The following is an 18633-nucleotide window of genomic DNA, read 5'->3' on the forward strand; positions in this document are numbered from 1 at the left end:
TCTGTCTCTTTGTCTCTTTCTCTGTCTCTTTGTCTCTTTCTCTGTCTCTTTGTCTCTTTCTCTCTTTCTCTGTCTCTTTCTCTCTTTCTCTGTCTCTTTGTCTCTTTCTCTGTCTCTTTGTCTCTTTCTCTGTCTCTTTGTCTCTTTCTCTGTCTCTTTGTCTCTTTCTCTGTCTCTTTGTCTCTTTCTCTGTCTCTTTGTCTGTCTCTTTGTCTCTATCTCTGTCTCTTTGTCTCTATCTCTGTCTCTTTCTCTGTCTCTTTGTCTCTATCTCTGTCTCTTTGTCTCTTTCTCTGTCTCTTTGTCTCTTTCTCTGTCTCTTTGTCTCTTTCTCTGTCTCTTTGTCTCTTTCTCAGTCTCTTTGTCTCTTTCTCAGTCTCTTTGTCTCTTTCTCGGTCTCTTTGTCTCTTTCTCTGTCTCTTTGTCTCTTTCTCTGTCTCTTTGTCTCTTTCTCTGTCTCTTTGTCTCTTTATCTGTCTCTTTGTCTCTTTATCTGTCTCTTTGTCTCTTTCTCTGTCTCTTTGTCTCTTTCTCTGTCTCTTTGTCTCTTTCTCTGTCTCTTTGTCTCTTTCTCTGTCTCTTTGTCTCTTTCTCTGTCTCTTTGTCTCTTTCTCTGTCTCTTTGTCTCTTTCTCTGTCTCTTTGTCTCTTTCTCTGTCTCTTTGTCTGTCTCTTTGTCTCTATCTCTGTCTCTTTGTCTCTATCTCTGTCTCTTTGTCTCTTTCTCTGTCTCTTTGTCTCTTTCTCTGTCTCTTTGTCTCTATCTCTGTCTCTTTGTCTCTTTCTCTGTCTCTTTGTCTCTTTCTCTGTCTCTTTGTCTCTATCTCTGTCTCTTTGTCTCTATCTCTGTCTCTTTGTCTCTATCTCTGTCTCTTTGTCTCTATCTCTGTCTCTTTGTCTCTATCTCTGTCTCTTTGTCTCTTTCTCTGTCTCTTTGTCTCTTTCTCTGTCTCTTTGTCTCTTTCTCGGTCTCTTTGTCTCTATCTCTGTCTCTTTGTCTCTATCTCTGTCTCTTTGTCTCTATCTTTGTCTCTTTCTCTGTATCTTTGTCTCTTTCTCTGTCTCTTTGTCTCTTTCTCTGTCTCTTTGTCTCTATCTCTGTCTCTTTGTCTCTTTCTCTGTCTCTTTGTCTCTTTCTCAGTCTCTTTGTCTCTTTCTCTGTCTCTTTGTGTCTTTCTCTGTCTCTTTGTCTCTTTCTCTGTCTCTGTCTCTTTGTCTCTTTCTCTGTCTCTTTGTCTCTTTCTCTGTCTCTTTGTCTCTTTCTCTGTCTCTTTGTCTCTATCTCTGTCTCTTTGTCTCTATCTCTGTCTCTTTGTCTCTATCTCTGTCTCTTTGTCTCTTTGTCTCTTTCTCTGTCTCTTTGTCTCTTTCTCTGTCTCTTTGTCTTTCTTTGTCTCTTTGTCTTTCTCTGTCTCTTTGTCTCTTTCTCTGTCTCTTTGTCTCTTTCTCTGTCTCTTTGTCTCTTTCTCTGTCTCTTTGTCTCTTTCTCTGTCTCTTTGTCTGTCTCTTTGTCTCTATCTCTGTCTCTTTGTCTCTATCTCTGTCTCTTTGTCTCTATCTTTGTCTCTTTCTCTGTATCTTTGTCTCTTTCTCTGTCTCTTTGTCTCTTTCTCTGTCTCTTTGTCTCTATCTCTGTCTCTTTGTCTCTTTCTCTGTCTCTTTGTCTCTTTCTCAGTCTCTTTGTCTCTTTCTCTGTCTCTTTGTGTCTTTCTCTGTCTCTTTGTCTCTTTCTCTGTCTCTGTCTCTTTGTCTCTTTCTCTGTCTCTTTGTCTCTTTCTCTGTCTCTTTGTCTCTTTCTCTGTCTCTTTGTCTCTATCTCTGTCTCTTTGTCTCTATCTCTGTCTCTTTGTCTCTATCTCTGTCTCTTTGTCTCTATCTCTGTCTCTTTGTCTCTTTGTCTCTATCTCTGTCTCTTTGTCTCTTTGTCTCTTTCTCTGTCTCTTTGTCTCTTTCTCTGTCTCTTTGTCTTTCTCTGTCTCTTTGTCTCTTTCTCTGTCTCTTTGTCTCTTTCTCTGTCTCTTTGTCTCTTTCTCTGTCTCTTTGTCTCTTTCTCTGTCTCTTTGTCTGTCTCTTTGTCTCTATCTCTGTCTCTTTGTCTCTATCTCTGTCTCTATCTCTGTCTCTTTGTCTCTTTCTCTGTCTCTTTGTCTCTTTCTCTGTCTCTTTGTCTCTTTCTTTGTCTCTTTGTCTTTCTCTGTCTCTTTGTCTCTTTCTCTGTCTCTTTGTCTCTTTCTCTGTCTCTTTGTCTCTTTCTCTGTCTCTTTGTCTCTTTCTCTGTCTCTTTGTCTGTCTCTTTGTCTCTATCTCTGTCTCTTTGTCTCTTTCTCTGTCTCTTTGTCTCTTTATCTGTCTCTTTGTCTCTTTATCTGTCTCTTTGTCTCTTTATCAGTCTCTTTGTCTCTTTCTGTCTCTTTGTCTCTTTCTGTCTCTTTGTGTCTTTCTCTGTCTCTTTGTCTCTTTCTCTGTCTCTTTGTCTCTTTCTCTGTCTCTTTGTCTCTTTCTCTGTCTCTTTGTCTCTTTCTCTGTCTCTTTGTCTCTTTCTCTGTCTCTTTCTCTGTCTCTTTGTCTCTATCTCTGTCTCTTTGTCTCTATCTCTGTCTCTTTGTCTCTTTCTCTGTCTCTTTGTCTCTATCTCTGTCTCTTTGTCTCTATCTCTGTCTCTTTGTCTCTATCTCTGTCTCTTTGTCTCTATCTCTGTCTCTTTGTCTCTATCTCTGTCTCTTTGTCTCTATCTCTGTCTCTTTGTCTCTTTCTCGGTCTCTTTGTCTCTTTCTCGGTCTCTTTGTCTCTATCTCTGTCTCTTTGTCTCTATCTCTGTCTCTTTGTCTCTATCTCTGTCTCTTTGTCTCTATCTTTGTCTCTTTCTCTGTCTCTTTGTCTCTATCTCTGTCTCTTTGTCTCTTTCTCTGTCTCTTTGTCTCTATCTCTGTCTCTTTGTCTCTTTCTCTGTCTCTTTGTCTCTTTCTCTGTCTCTTTGTCTCTTTCTTTGTCTCTTTCTAAGTCTCTTTGTCTCTTTCTCAGTCTCTTTGTCTCTTTCTCAGTCTCTTTGTCTCTTTCTCAGTCTCTTTGTCTCTTTCTCAGTCTCTTTGTCTCTTTCTCAGTCTCTTTGTCTCTTTCTCTGTCTCTTTGTCTCTTTCTCTGTCTCTGTCTCTTTGTCTCTTTCTCTGTCTCTTTGTCTCTTTCTCTGTCTCTTTGTCTCTATCTCTGTCTCTTTGTCTCTATCTCTTTCTCTGTCTCTTTGTCTCTTTCTCTGTCTCTTTGTCTCTTTCTCTGTCTCTTTGTCTCTTTCTCTGTCTCTTTGTCTCTATCTCTGTCTCTTTGTCTCTTTCTCTGTCTCTTTCTCTGTCTCTTTGTCTCTTTCTCTGTCTCTTTGTCTCTTTCTCTGTCTCTTTGTCTCTTTCTCTGTCTCTTTGTCTCTTTCTCTGTCTCTTTGTCTCTTTCTCTGTCTCTTTGTCTCTTTCTCTGTCTCTTTGTCTCTTTCTCTGTCTCTTTGTCTCTATCTCTGTCTCTTTGTCTCTATCTCTGTCTCTTTGTCTCTATCTCTGTCTCTTTGTCTCTATCTCTGTCTCTTTGTCTCTATCTCTGTCTCTTTGTCTCTTTCTCTGTCTCTTTGTCTCTTTCTCTGTCTCTTTGTCTCTATCTCTGTCTCTTTGTCTCTATCTCTGTCTCTTTGTCTCTATCTTTGTCTCTTTCTCTGTCTCTTTGTCTCTTTCTCTGTCTCTTTGTCTCTATCTCTGTCTCTTTGTCTCTTTCTCTGTCTCTTTGTCTCTATCGCTGTCTTTGTCTCTATCTCTGTCTCTTTGTCTCTTTCTCTGTCTCTTTGTCTCTTTCTTTGTCTCTTTCTAAGTCTCTTTGTCTCTTTCTAAGTCTCTTTGTCTCTTTCTCAGTCTCTTTGTCTCTTTCTCAGTCTCTTTGTCTCTTTCTCTGTCTCTTTGTCTCTTTCTCTGTCTCTTTGTCTCTTTCTCTGTCTCTTTGTCTCTTTCTCTGTCTCTTTGTCTCTTTCTCTGTCTCTTTGTCTCTTTCTCTGTCTCTTTGTCTCTTTCTCTCTTTCTCTGTCTCTTTGTCTCTTTCTCTGTCTCTTTGTCTCTTTCTCTGTCTCTTTGTCTCTTTCTCTGTCTCTTTGTCTCTATCTCTGTCTCTTTGTCTCTATCTCTGTCTCTTTGTCTCTATCTCTGTCTCTTTGTCTCTTTGTCTGTCTCTTTGTCTGTCTCTTTCTCTGTCTCTTTCTCTGTCTCTTTGTCTCTTTCTCTGTCTCTTTGTCTCTTTCTCTGTCTCTTTGTCTCTATCTCTGTCTCTTTGTCTCTATCTCTGTCTCTTTCTCTGTCTCTTTGTCTCTTTCTCTGTCTCTTTGTCTCTTTCTCTGTCTCTTTGTCTCTTTCTCTATACCTTGTTATCTCTCTCTCTCTATTCCCTATCACTTTTATCTCTTTCTCTATCATTTTTTTTCTCTCTCTCTCTCTCTCTCTCCCTTTTCATCTCTCTCTCTCCCTTTTCATCTCTCTCTCTCTCCCTTTTCATCTCTCTCTCTCTCCCTTTTTTTTGAAGTACAAGTTCTGTTAGTTTCATTCAAACCAATGGGCGTTTTCAGTGTCATGTCTGCTTGAGGGTGTGCAAGTCGCTGGCAGGACTGAAAAGTCATCTTCGGGTAGATGGACTGTAAGTGTCTGAGGAAGTGGCACTCGTCTGACAAGACGTTGCAATCATCATCTCTAGCTAAAAGTCTAAAACCACTAAAGAAAAATCTTTCAAGTTTGTATATTCTTAATCAGCATTGCCTTGAATTAATAATATCTAAAAAAAAAAAAGTTTAAATGCATTCTCAACTGGGCTAGGTCTTGTCGAAGGCATTGGGGGTCGGTTTTTCAGTGTTATTATGTACTGATTTCAAAAGAAAATGGCGAGTCATACCTAGAGGAATCTATTATAGAATAGAGATGTGTGTGTGTGTGTGTGTGTGTGTGTGTGTGTGTGTGTGTGTTCAGTTAACAAGGTATGGATTGGGCTGGATGGGACAGAAAGAAGGGATTTGGGAGAGAGAAGAGTAAAATTGAAGAAAGAGAGATAGATGTGGATAGAAATAGGCAGAGAGGTAGAAGTGTTAATAAAAAAAAATGTTATACTTTTGCCCCGGAAAACGTCGAATAGCCCTGCTAGTTTTATTATATTTTAGCCGTGCGAGCTATATTTCTAAACAAGCTGTGCACAAAACAGCAATGTAGAACACACTTGGTTCTTTCTTTATTTAAAGGCATATTGCTTGAAGTATTTCTCGCTGCAGGTGCTTATGGATTTAGCAAAAACAGACTGTAACTCGTATATCACCTATGTTCATCTGATCTCTTCAATTTTTATTTACCCCTTCAAAACGTTGACCAGACTGTAACCATAGAGAGCAAAAGCATAGACGATATGGATAAAAGCAATTCTTCGGTATCGGTAAGACCATTCTTTTTTTGTTTGTTTGTTTTGTTGGTGATCACACATACTGACTTACTCAAGTCATTGCTTGTTGTCTGTCATAACACGTCATAAGAAATAGATGGTGTTAGTCAAGTCAGTGATCCCTACTCCCGCCCAATTATCTTCCACGTTTTCTTGTTTGTTTCATTTTAATATTGCCTTTAAATATAATAAATAAGAATATTCGCTTTTTTTGCTTTTTTTTTTTTTTTTTTTTTTTTTTTCAAATATTCATTTATTTCTGGGGAAAATGTCTGTAAATAAACATTTATTTGAAAAAAAAATATATATGTGAAAAATTTATAAAAGTAAATAAACATAATTATTTTTTTTTGTATTATTTGGATTATTATTCTTATCTTGATTGGTTTTTTTCCACAACGTTTCGTCTGATGTAACCTCCAATCATCTTTATGTGTATTCACACTAGATGTTAATGGTGAATAGTGAGAAATATTTGTGTGTTTTTTGGGGGTGGGGGGTGCATTCCCAACGAACATAGTCGTTAGAAATTCAAAATACAAATAGGACCAAGTCTATTTCTTTCTTTAATAAATCCAGGTCCATTCCATTTTTTTTTTTTTTAATTTTGATAAATGTCTATTTTTGAGATGGGGATTGATAATTATTTTGTATTATTTTGACTATTGCTCTAATCTTGGTTGTTTTTTTTTTTTTTGCTTTTTTTTTCACAAAATTAGCTTACGAATATTCTTATTATATTTGAAGACCATATTGAAATGAAACAAACAAGAAATCGTGGGATGTAATTGGGCAAGGGGTTGCCAAATGACTAACATTGTCTATTTCCTATGATGTGTCTTAACATAGCCAACAAGCAATGGCTCGAGTAAGTTGACATGCATAAAGTGTTCACATGTTACTACTAATGGCTTAATTGCATGAGATTGTTTTCTGTTTTGTTTTGAAGATGTATAACCTGGTGAAAGATCTTGTTGGATATTGTTGGTCTGCCCTTGTTTGAATTTGTGCTTCTAGGGTTATGTCCCTTGAATTTGATCGCCTGTTAAAACAATAATTCGTACAGATGTTCTCATCGCGGTGCTTATTGACAGCTTATCAGATTTTGTAAAAAGAAAAAAAGAAAAAAAAAGTACTTTGGGTTAGATTTGTATGTCTTTAGTTGGTCAGTGTTGCTTATTAATGTGATCAATTGTAGAAATCCAGTATGAAAATGTCATGTTTCTTTTTGCTTTGTTTTGTTTTTTTTTGTTTTTTTTGAAGATGTAACACAGTGGTTCCCAACCCCTGTCCCGTGGCACATTAGTGTGCCTCGGAATAATTAATGGTGTGCTATGAATAGATGATCACTAGAAGCCATTTCATTTCATTAGTGTACCAAGGAATGATTATTTGTGTGCCATGAAGAGATAATCGCTAACAGCCATTTAATTTCATTTTGTTTGATAAAGACATTCAATTTCTTAATCACGATGGTATGGCTCAATTCAAAATCAATAAATTTCTAGAATCTAAACATTTCACACAAACTAAATTGGTAAGCTTTTTTATGGTTTATATTAGTGATGGGACAATTAATCGGAATATCAAGGGGGTTTTCAAATTATCAGGAATCAGCATTGGAGCTGAATTATTCGGACCTGATTTTGATACCAAAAGGATTCCTAAATACACAGTTTGTAAGACAAAAATTTCAAGCTAATCTAACTTTATGCAATAGCAGTATAGATTATCTTCCAAATGAATGTTTTCTAACTCTTGTTAGTTGTATAGACTGTAAATAAAAACTTGAAAGAATGATCATTTGTAGTTTTAAAATTCAGAATTGAACTGTTTGCTTTGTCGTATAACACATTCGTCCACAGATTGCAGCAGTAGTTAAGAAACATCAGGCACAATTGTCCCACTGACATTCACTATTATTATTCTACAGCAGATATTAAACAGAAAACATTTAATTACTTTTAAATTTCTGTTATCTTAGAGTATGCAACTCTAAGTAAAAAAAAAAAAAAAGATTTTAAGCCATCAAAATCTGCAAATCTCTACTTTGTACCTATGTGAACTGATATTTTAAGCAACATTACAAAATAAAAATATGTAAAAGACTTTAAAATATTGAAGAAGCGTTAACCCTTTTCTGCCAGATTTGTTTTATACAGCAAAAAAAATTTTGAATCATAAATTTGTACTTAATTCAAGAGAAGGGGATAAAGGAAGAAAAAAATCACTAAAATTTTGAACCATTCAAAGACCTGTACTTTGAAGACCAGTTGGCCTGACAAGGAATAAATTTCCTATAGAGGCTTTTTTTTTTTTTTTTTTTTTTAAGGGTGACTTGAAAGTACAATTTGGTAGTAAAGGGTTAAGTGTGCCTCTTTTACATTCATTCAAATATTGCAGCACTAGTTAAGAAACACCAGGCACAGTTGTCCCACTGACATTCACCATGATTATTCTATACCAGATATTGAACACACGATATGTTGATTTATGTGAATAAAAATTCTCCCGATATAATCTTTGTTTTTTTTTTTAAGTTTTTTTTTATTGCAAGAAGGCTTTATGGAGTAAAAAATATTCATTTTTAGTGATAAGTGTTCTGCAAAAATTTTTTAAAAAGACTCTATAGTGTGCAGCGATATAAAAGGTTGGGAACCACTGATGTAACTACTAGCAATGGCTTAAAATCATTGGACTTGATATTTATCTAATATATAAAACGTGTGTACAATCCTCCGTCCAAAAAAAAAATGGGGGAAATAAAAATAATTATGCTTCGCTATATAATTTATCTAAAATGTCTGAGTGCATGAAGTTTTAAAAAGTAAATTTCTGAAATTAGGAAATTTTATTTTTTTAAATAAGAAAACAGTACTTGTACAGAATTTGAACCAAACGTAACTAACTGGCCACTCAGCTTTGTTTGGAACATAAAGTCAACCGCTGGCTTTCGCCGAGCGTTAATGATTACCAAAGTGTAACAAACGTTACTCAAGGAAAATACTGAAGAAAACATTTAAATTTATTAAAATCACTAAAAAAATATATAAATATAACCAAAATAAAAGAAACGATGACCTACCATAAAAATTTCTATTTTATTCTTGTAACAAATTATTTTAGTGAATAAAATAAACAAGTATTTTTTTAACCATTTTTTTTTTTTTTTTTTTTTTTTTTTTTTTTTTTTTGACCGATAGAATTGAACAAAACTAATAAGAAAACCAATTTTTTGTTTTCATATTTTTAACAAAGTTTTTACAATGAGCACTTTTTTTAACGTGTTTCAGGTATTTTTGCACCCCCTCCCCCCCCAACTTTTTTTTGTAACTAATATAAAATTGTTTCTTTTTTTTTTTCTTTCATAAACCTTTTTCTTTTCATGTAGGTTCGGGCTAGGCAATCGATTTTCTAAAATTATATTAAATTAAGACAGCCGGGATGTTCCCTTAGGATTAGGTAGACTTTTCTACAGTCGCATCAGATGATAAAGTGGGTTGATAAGAGACAGCAGATGTGAAAGAAACTTTGTCAACACAATCGGGCAACATTCCGATATGGTTTAAGAATGGCTGATTTCTAAATTTCTGTCTCCACATAAACTCAAAAAGATAACTGTTGAGAAGCTCCCAGCTGGCCCTGTTGATTTTTTTTTTTTTTTAATTATTTTTTATTTTTTTTTTTATTTTTTTTTTTTTTTCAATATTTTCTCCAAAGATCGTCTGCTTCATTGATTGGTGTCTCACATCAGATTACTGTCAAACGCATTTTGTCCCGAGCAAAGCCAAGCAGACGGTTAGTTGTATCTGGTTCAAATTCTGCACAAGTACCAAAAACTTATAAATCTATATAGATACAGGAGAAAATAAACTGACTGAAAAAAAATAAAAAAAGGTCTTATTATGGAAATAGATTGAAGACAGGGATCTGTCTGACTTGCTATTTGCTTTCTCGATTTCTTTAAATGGATTTGTCCAGCAGTGTTTACTTGCAAACAATTGTGAAAGGACACACACACACATACATCGACTTACACACATATATATATATATACACACAAAATAAATTGCTTTTTATTATTTAGTGGAGCATAATTTTTTGCTCGTTTTTCAAATTTGGACATAAATAGCATTCAAGCTGAAAAGTCAAACTTTGATTATCTTGTTTGTTATTATTGTAACATGTTATTTGCGAATGTCCTTAGGAAAATTTATTTGTATTCTGTATAAATTATTTGCATTTTGTACAATTTATTTGTCTCATGTGTATTTGGGTGGTCGATTTCAAACATATTAATACATAAACAACCAACAACCATTCCAAACATATTAATACATAAACAACCATTTCAAACATTGATACATAAACAACCATTTCAAACATGTCGATACATAAACAACCATTTCAAACATGTCGATACATAAACAACCATTTCAAACATGTCGATACATAAACAACCATTTCAAACATGTCGATACATAAACAACCATTTCAAACATGTCGATACATAAACAACCATTTCAAACATGTCGATACATAAACAACCATTTCAAACATGTCGATACATAAACAACCATTTCAAACATGTCGATACATAAACAACCATTTCAAACATGTCGATACATAAACAACCATTTCAAACATGTCGATACATAAACAACCATTTCAAACATGTCGATACATAAACAACCATTTCAAACATGTCGATACATAAACAACCATTTCAAACATGTCGATACATAAACAACCATTTCAAACATGTCGATACATAAACAACCATTTCAAACATGTCGATACATAAACAACCATTTCAAACATGTCGATACATAAACAACCATTTCAAACATGTCGATACATAAACAACCATTTCAAACATGTCGATACATAAACAACCATTTCAAACATGTCGATACATAAACAACCATTTCAAACATGTCGATACATAAACAACCATTTCAAACATGTCGATACATAAACAACCATTTCAAACATGTCGATACATAAACAACCATTTCAAACATGTCGATACATAAACAACCATTTCAAACATGTCGATACATAAACAACCATTTCAAACATGTCGATACATAAACAACCATTTCAAACATGTCGATACATAAACAACCATTTCAAACATGTCGATACATAAACAACCAAAACTTATGTCAATTCAGGATCTTTCAACTATTCTGCTCTTCATAGATCCAAAAATCGCTTTCTGAAAAAAAAAATGTAAGCAGCAATAATTACAAGACAATGAGATAACCAAGAAACTTGTATTTAACGCAGACCCCTTAAGAGAAACAGATTTTTTTCTGTCTTAGTCAGGCGCCCATTTTTTTTTTTTTTTTTTCTAATCAATATATTTAATCCTGGATAAATATTTTCCAGCTGTGAAGCAACCAATGATTTTTTAATGATCTTCATACAAGATTACTCAATACCGAAGTAGAGTAAGATATACTTTTTATTTGTTTATGTAAGCATTTCTATGATACTACACATTCATGAGCATGGTTTGATGAGCCAGTTACAAGTAACTTGAGACCTCTCTTCAAGCAATATTGCTTATACAAAAGTAGACACTATACAAAACCAAAAGCCATAACTAGACCAGGATGTTATGGTCTGAATGTACGTTTAAGTCCAAATTGTCGATTTTGCAATAAATCTATAATTTCTGCAGTTCAGAACAGCATCGACAGCAAATATCTTTTCATCTAAAAAGATCGATAAAATGGAGGGCATTTTGCTGACCCATGTAATAATTTTATTGCATATTTCCAATCCCTTTCTTTTAGCTGTTGTTGTATTTCGATATTCTTGTCTACGACTTTCACTTCACATCATATTTTATTACATTTCTGACTTGTTGTTTACTCAAGTTCACGTATGATTTGGGACTTGAAAGAATAAAAGTTTCGTAGATTCCTCCACTTCCGGTTTTTCATCATGATTTTGCTCATACTTATTCTATTCTTTACATTAGAAGCAGTCTTGATAGGCAATCCAAGTAGTCTTGAAATCACTAAAGGTCGTTCCTTTTAATAGTACTACTCTCGTCTTTGTAGCTCTTCACTTTTTTCATTAAAAAAAAAAAAGAGGTCTTACTTGTAAAACAACCCTCATATGACAAAGATAGAAATCCCAAGCAGTCTTGAAATCTCATATGGCATGATGAGTGCTTGGTAAAAATTAGAAACACTTTGACGTTTGCTTTCCTTCCGGTTACTGATATGCGCAAAAGTTTCTGGAAAGATAAGGATAATAGTGTTAGGCATGATGATGGCATCAATATGTGCTAGGTTAAAAAAACAATTGACTTAATGCCCGCTGAGAAAGAACAACTTGATGACCTGCATAAATTTTGTTTTCCCTGTGTGTATGTGCATGTTTGTGTCCTATAGAAACAAAGCTTAAATAATCTACATAATATCTAAGTGTATTCTTATGTAAAATTATCAGGTCGCCTGGCGTTGCCCAGTCATAAAAGATGTTTAAATATAATTATTATGGAGTCAATAATCTATTGATTATCATATTGTACCCCGATATATTGTGGTGATTTAATAAATATTTAATAAATATAAAATAAACATATGACTTGGGTGCCATACCTTCAGCATGCATATATATATATATATATATATATATATATAGAAATAGATATATGTGTGTGTGTGTATTTTTATTACCGTTTTTTGGGGTCTGCTTAGTTACACGTTTCCACTATCAAATCGAATTTATGATCTGATAGTTTCGTCAGACTTTGCAGATTGAATCTGCGAAGTTTGACAAAACTATCAAATCATGAATTCGATTTGGTAGTGGAAACATGTGTAACTAAACAGACCAAAAAACGGTAATACAAACATATTTTTCACTACTGTAGTATTGAGCACTTTTTCAGTTTTTTTTTTTAACATTTACTACTTACTCACATATATATATATATATATATATATATATATATATATTAGTGTTGGGACGATTGAGAGGTATTGGAATCAGAAATCAGAACTTCTTGGGGTATTAGAATCAGTAAAAATTGTATCTATTTTCCAATACCAAAAACGATTCCTTTATCTTTTTTTATTTGACTTTTTTCTTTTTTTTTTAAACTCTTTCACTGTTGCTAGCAGTAGTAATAGTAGTAATGGTAATAAAATAATAAATATTGATTTTTAAACTACCAATAAAACTAAAATCTATGCATCACATCCCCACACAAGTGTGCTTTAAAGTGTTAGAAAATATAAGCACATTTGAAATGTGTTTTTATGGTAATCAGGACAAAATAATCATTTTATAAATATTTAGAGATTTATAAAGAATCGGAATCGGTAATTGTATCAGAATCAAAAATTTTGTACAGAAACGGTAATAATATTGGAGTCATTACATCATTTTTATATATATATATATATATATATATATATATATATATATATATATATATATATTATACTAGTAGGACCCATACCATGTCAGTGTCCTAAATCGAATATAAAAGAATGATGTAACTAAAAAAAATATTTGTCAAATATTTTAAGTTTTAGAATGGGGATCACTTTGTGTAGATGTTAGAGTGGGATAATTTCGTTTTTTTTTTTGTTTTTTTTTTTATGCTTCCACACAATATGAACGGAACTAAATCAATTTAGCAAACTAAAATTAAGACTAAGTTTTGGGTTAAGTTAGCGATTGTGTGGGGCTAGGTTTTGGTTAATTCATGGGAAAAATGAAAAAAAAAAGAACCCAGTTCGATTCATAATATGTAGATTGAAGTTTGTTATTATCACTTTTACTTGGCCAAACGTAATTTTCCATCAATGTCGTTTTTTTTTTCTTTTTGTCAAGTGATCACTAAGTTCAGAATTGTGAAAACGCCACTTTCTTCCCTCTAAAAACTGAAGAATTAAAAAATTTTAAATAGTAAGTTCTCCCACATTTTTATATTTGAAACAGAAGCTGATAAAACCTCAATTTTCCCGTCCCCCAAATTGAGAATTTGGTTAACATTTTACGTTAAATTAGTATCAGAAAGTGATCCTCCCCACCTAAATCTTTTTTTTTTTTTTTTTTTTTTTTTTAATTTTGTAATTCCATTTTCCTGACTTTTGATGACTATCTTGTGTGAATTCTATTTGAAATGTGTAAACTATGAACAATGGATTCTTCTTTTTGTTTTCACAAGTGATACTCTAATAAGCATTTTTTTGTTTGTTTTCACAAGTGATACTCTAATAAGCATTTTTTTTTGTTTGTTTTCACAAGTGATACTCTAATAAGCATTTTTTTGTTTGTTTTCACAAGTGATACTCTAATAAGCATTTTTTTTGTTTGTTTTCACAAGTGATACTCTAATAAGCATTTTTTTTGTTTGTTTTCACAAGTGATACTCTAATAAGCATTTTTTTTTTTGTTTTCACAAGTGATACTCTAATAAGCATTTTTTTTGTCTGTTTTCACAAGTGCTACTCTAATAAGCATTTTTTTTGTCTGTTTTCACAAGTGCTACTCTAATAAGCATTTTTTTGTCTGTTTTCACAAGTGATACTCTAATAAGCATTTTTTTTGTCTGTTTTCACAAGTGATACTCTAATAAGCATTTTTTTTTTTCCTATAATTTTTTTGTTTCTGTTATCCTCATCCCTCATCACCAACTAGCAGTGGAGTAGTGAGTTTTGACAGTAACAAGTTTTGACAGCAGTCTGTCAAAATCTTTTAGTAGTTGAGCTTTGACCACAATCAGTGTGCCAGGTCTTGTAGTAGCGAGCTTTGACAGCAGTGTATCAAATTTAACCCTGGTTGAAAGTGCAAAATAGTAAACAATTAAAAGATGTAACTGCATAAACAAATTGATTAAATCTATTGAAGATCAGATTATTCAGCTTTTGTTAATGTGGCACCATTTTTTGTTTTTTCTTTTCATGATTCTTTTTGTTTATAATATTCAAACCTTGTTTAATTGTATCTCCTACAAAGATGCATATATACGATCACACAATTGTTAGACTTTGTAATATCTGCAGTGTGAGTGGAATTCATTATTTTCCAGTGTTGATTTCCATGTTTTAATCCAGTAATAATCATTTTTTTTTTTTTTTTTTGAAGTACTATTTTCCTTAATTTATTTTATTTTGCTGACTTATTTATTTGTTCATGATTTTAAATTGTTTATTTTTTTTTATATTGTATCTTTTAATGACTAATTATTTTCCTCTTCAGCTTTTTAGCAGTCAATAAGTAATGCCCCTGACCCACTTCCGGTTGTCTGATCTAGATGAACTTTTGCATGTGCAATGATTTATATCTCTATGGGTTATGTGACAAATTACAGCTCTAAACTAATTGTAGTTTCTGATTTACAGGTGCTTCAACCAAGTCAAGTGTGAAAAAAGGAGCCTGTTTAGTGTTTCGTAGTGATCCAGTTTTTGTATTTGAAAGGATGCACATGACAGATGAAAGAAACGAATGATAATGATGCTCAATCATATGACCTTGTAATGAATTCAAACATAGTCAGAAATCTGTGGAAACCTTAACCCAGGCCTGGTTACTCTCTTCTGCAATTGATGATGAATCTCTCAGTCAATTTGAGGCTGCCATTTTGGAAGATCAAGGTGTCACTATTTGCCAAGTAGCCAAAGAAGTCAAGATTAGTACAGGGTCTGTGGAAACTATCATTCCTGACCATCCGTATATGTGTATGAGGATATTGCCAGATGGATTCCCAGGTTTGACATTTTTTCCAGAAGTGAGAACACAGAGAGTGCTTGAGTATGAATTTGGACGTGTGACGAAAAGATGAGCTAAAGTTTTTCAAAAGTCTGATTACACAGGATGAAACCTGGATCTCACTATGGTCCAGAAACCAACACCCAATCAATGCAATGAAAGTACTTTGACTCAACACCTTCACAGAGGACAAGGGTGCAATCCTCTGTGGCTAAGGCCATGCTCACAGTCTATTGGGACGAGGACAGAGTAGTGATGACAAATTACCTGGCAAAGGATACCACAATTACAGGAATATATTATGCTTAATTTTCGAGGAAATTTAAAAGAAACTATCAAAATCAAGAGACAGGGCAAGGTCAGCAAAGGTATCCTCCTCCTGCAAGATAAAGTTCCGGTCCAAAACATGCATTTTGCAAGATCAGAAGCACGGACATATGGCTATGAAATCCTCAACCATCACCCCTATTCTCCTGAACTTGCACCTTCTGACTTTTACCTCTTCTCTGTGCTATGGAGTTGTTTTTGAAAGCACAGTGTTTCCCAGATGGTGCAGCTTTGATTTTTAAAATCATGTCATGGTTGGTGGACCAACCTGGTGTGTTCTACAAAAAACGGTCTCCAGAACTGCATTAAACGATGGGAAAAATGGATAACTCTGGGTAGTTTTTATTTGGAGAAAGATTAATAACTGCATCAAGTTTTTTTGCTTTACTCACTATGAGAAGTGGGTCAGGGGTGTTACTTATTGAATATCCCTTGTACACAACTCATTTTGATTTATTACCTAAGGGAGAGTACTCTTGTATTACTAGCATTTTGCAAGAGGTGAGGGTCGATAAATGCAATTCTATGTATGTTTATTTTTTATTTGTTTATTATTGTTTTTGTTTTTAATTTTGCTTTATTATTGCTAGCATTTTTACTCATGTATTCAAAGTTTTTTGTTCTTGCTTCTACTAATCTTGAAATATTTTTGTTTGCTTATTTTTTTTATTTGCTTGTACGTTTTTCTATGATAACATTTAGTTGTATTTCTAACTTTACTCATTATTTACTAAATTATTTTAACTTATTATTAGTTATATTACTGGATGTGTAATGTGGGACTTAAAGATGAGCTTAGATCTGATGACCTCAGAGGAAGGTTAAATCTGGACAATTTAGGGAGATCTGTGCCAAACAAAAAACTTCAATTGTATGACCATCTTAAAAGAATGTGTGAGATTTCATGGGTTAATAGATGTAGAACAGTTGAGGGGAGCAGGTCCATTTAATAAGGAAAAGGCCCAGGCAAACATAGAAGGAAGTAATAAAAATGGATTTGTGAGAGAGGAATAAATGAAGACCTGGCCAGAGATAGGTTGGTTTTGGAAATCAATTTTTAAAAGCCATCAGCTAGCATATCAAATAGATGATAGACCAAATATGATGGATGAAAGTGCTTGTAATAGTTGTTGAGGGAGCGGATCCAAATCACAGAAAGGCAAAGAAAAACATGAGAGAAAAACTAATAAAGTTAGACTTGAAAGAAGGAGGGATAAATAAAGACCTAGTTAAAGATAGGTTAGTTTAGAAGTTATTTAAAAAAAAAAAAAACAAAAAAAAAACATTCAACACATGACGGCATGTAAAATGGACGTTAATTGGATTTTTGTTGTTATTCCTAGTATTTGATTATTTCTTTATTCTATAAATAGTTTTTGTTATTTCTACTATTTGTTTTGTTTTACTTATGCGTTTATTGTTGGCTTATTTTTATACTTGATTTTTATATTCCTGGATTTACTCATGTATTTAATTTTGTTTTCATTAAAAAAAAAAAATTTATTTATTTATTATTTTTTTTTACTCTTGTTTAATATTATGATTCTTATTGTAAAAAAATGTTATGATTTTCTTTGATTTTATTTAATTTTTTATTACTAAAAGCTAGTAGGGTGCGTGTGGCCTTACCTGGTCGTAAAATATGCTTAAATGTATTTTGATTCATGCAGCTTTCATATTTATTATTACAAAGCCAATTTTCTATTAAATATTATATTGTACCTAATATATAGTACTGATTTCAAAAGTTGAAAAAATAAAATGTGTGTGTGCGTGTGAACATGAGTCTGTGCTTATCTATATAAATAAAACAGTAAATTTATGTGTGTGTGTAGTTGTGTGAAAATATTTAACCGATAAACTCTTAAACTACTGATCACATAACACTGAAATTAACAGGAAATAGTAATCATAATCATACACCAAGATGGTTTATAATATAGAATATATATATATATATATTCTTCCCTTTTTTTTTTCTATTTTTTCTCCACCCTCCTATTTATTCTCCCTTCCTTCCTTCCTTCCTTCCTTCTCCCCCTCTTTTTCCTCTCCCTTTCCCTTTTTAAATAAATACAAATAAGGTTGTAAATTTGTTAAATTATTCCAGTCTGACGCTAGCCTCCCCCCCCCCTTGACTATTTCTTATCATTTAATAAGACCTTTTTGGGTTGAAATAAATTTATAAGATTGAGCTATAAAAGCAGAAGAGGTTAAATATGGAACAACTCTGAATTTTGTTCTCAAAAATCTAAGAAGATGAAGAAAAAATAAAAATAAAATTATCTTGTGTTGAAAGGCTTTTATTTTCAATTTTAATATATATATATGCTTACATGTTTGTATGGAGATTAATAACATTCTTAGGTTAACAGTGTCTCTATGAAATTTAGTTCATGGATTAAAAAAAAAAAAAAAACTTGCACAAAATCATGAAGCTAAGAATGTCTGATTATCAAATGTGTGTGTTACCAAAGTTTTGTGAATAAAGGATATGACAGTGTTTTTTTGTTTTTATTTTGTTTGTTTTTTTATTTTGGAGGAGTTTTGTTTTTGTAAGTTTTTTGGGTTTTTTTTTTTGTTTTTTGTTTTTTTTGAGGCAGATTGCTAGAGGAGTCTGATTGTTTATGATTTGTATGTTTCTTCCTAATTTGATCTTAGTACATAGTAAAAGGATTTGTTTCTGCTATCTGTTAAAGGAAAGTTTCAAAGTTGGATAGAAAATAATCTTCAAAGACGTGATTTGAACATAATAGAGAGTAATTGAACAATAAAATACATGAATCCAAGTGTGTGTGTGTGTGTGTGCTTTTTATGTTTTTGTAAACTTTAAATTTTTCCGTTTCCATCTATCTACATTTTTTCTTTACCAAGAAAAAAGAAAACAAACTTTCCAACTGCTTTTTTGAGGAATTTGTCTTTGACGAATTATTTGGTGAGTTTCCGCTATTTAATGAAATGCATATAAAACATACCTTATAAAAAAAGATATGAATGAAATATTATGAGTCTGAATTAAATACATCTTCTGCTTTTGGAAGGGTAACTGACGATATATATATGTATACATATACACACACACACACACACACACATATTTATATACCTGTCTCCCAGATTG

At 32.8% G+C, this 18633-nt stretch overlaps 1 protein-coding gene across 4 annotated transcripts in view; it reads left to right on the forward strand.

Annotated features, from left to right (window-relative positions):
* The window catches only part of LOC145268312 (adenylate cyclase type 9-like), a 429113-nt gene that overhangs the window by 364633 nt on the left and 45847 nt on the right, over positions 1-18633 (forward strand). For 3 of the 4 annotated variants that reach the window (XM_080123772.1, XM_080123770.1, XM_080123771.1), the window contains one exon: positions 5376-5435. The exons of the other annotated variant lie outside the window; for it this stretch is intronic. In XM_080123772.1, coding sequence (XP_079979898.1) covers positions 5376-5435 — 60 coding nt within the window. The remainder of the gene's footprint in view (positions 1-5375; positions 5436-18633) is intronic. 4 annotated transcript variants of the gene reach the window in all.

Source organism: Euprymna scolopes, chromosome 43 (genome assembly GCF_053919585.1).
Source record: "Euprymna scolopes isolate OS-2025 chromosome 43, ASM5391958v1, whole genome shotgun sequence".
NCBI classification, from domain to species: domain Eukaryota; kingdom Metazoa; phylum Mollusca; class Cephalopoda; order Sepiida; family Sepiolidae; genus Euprymna; species Euprymna scolopes.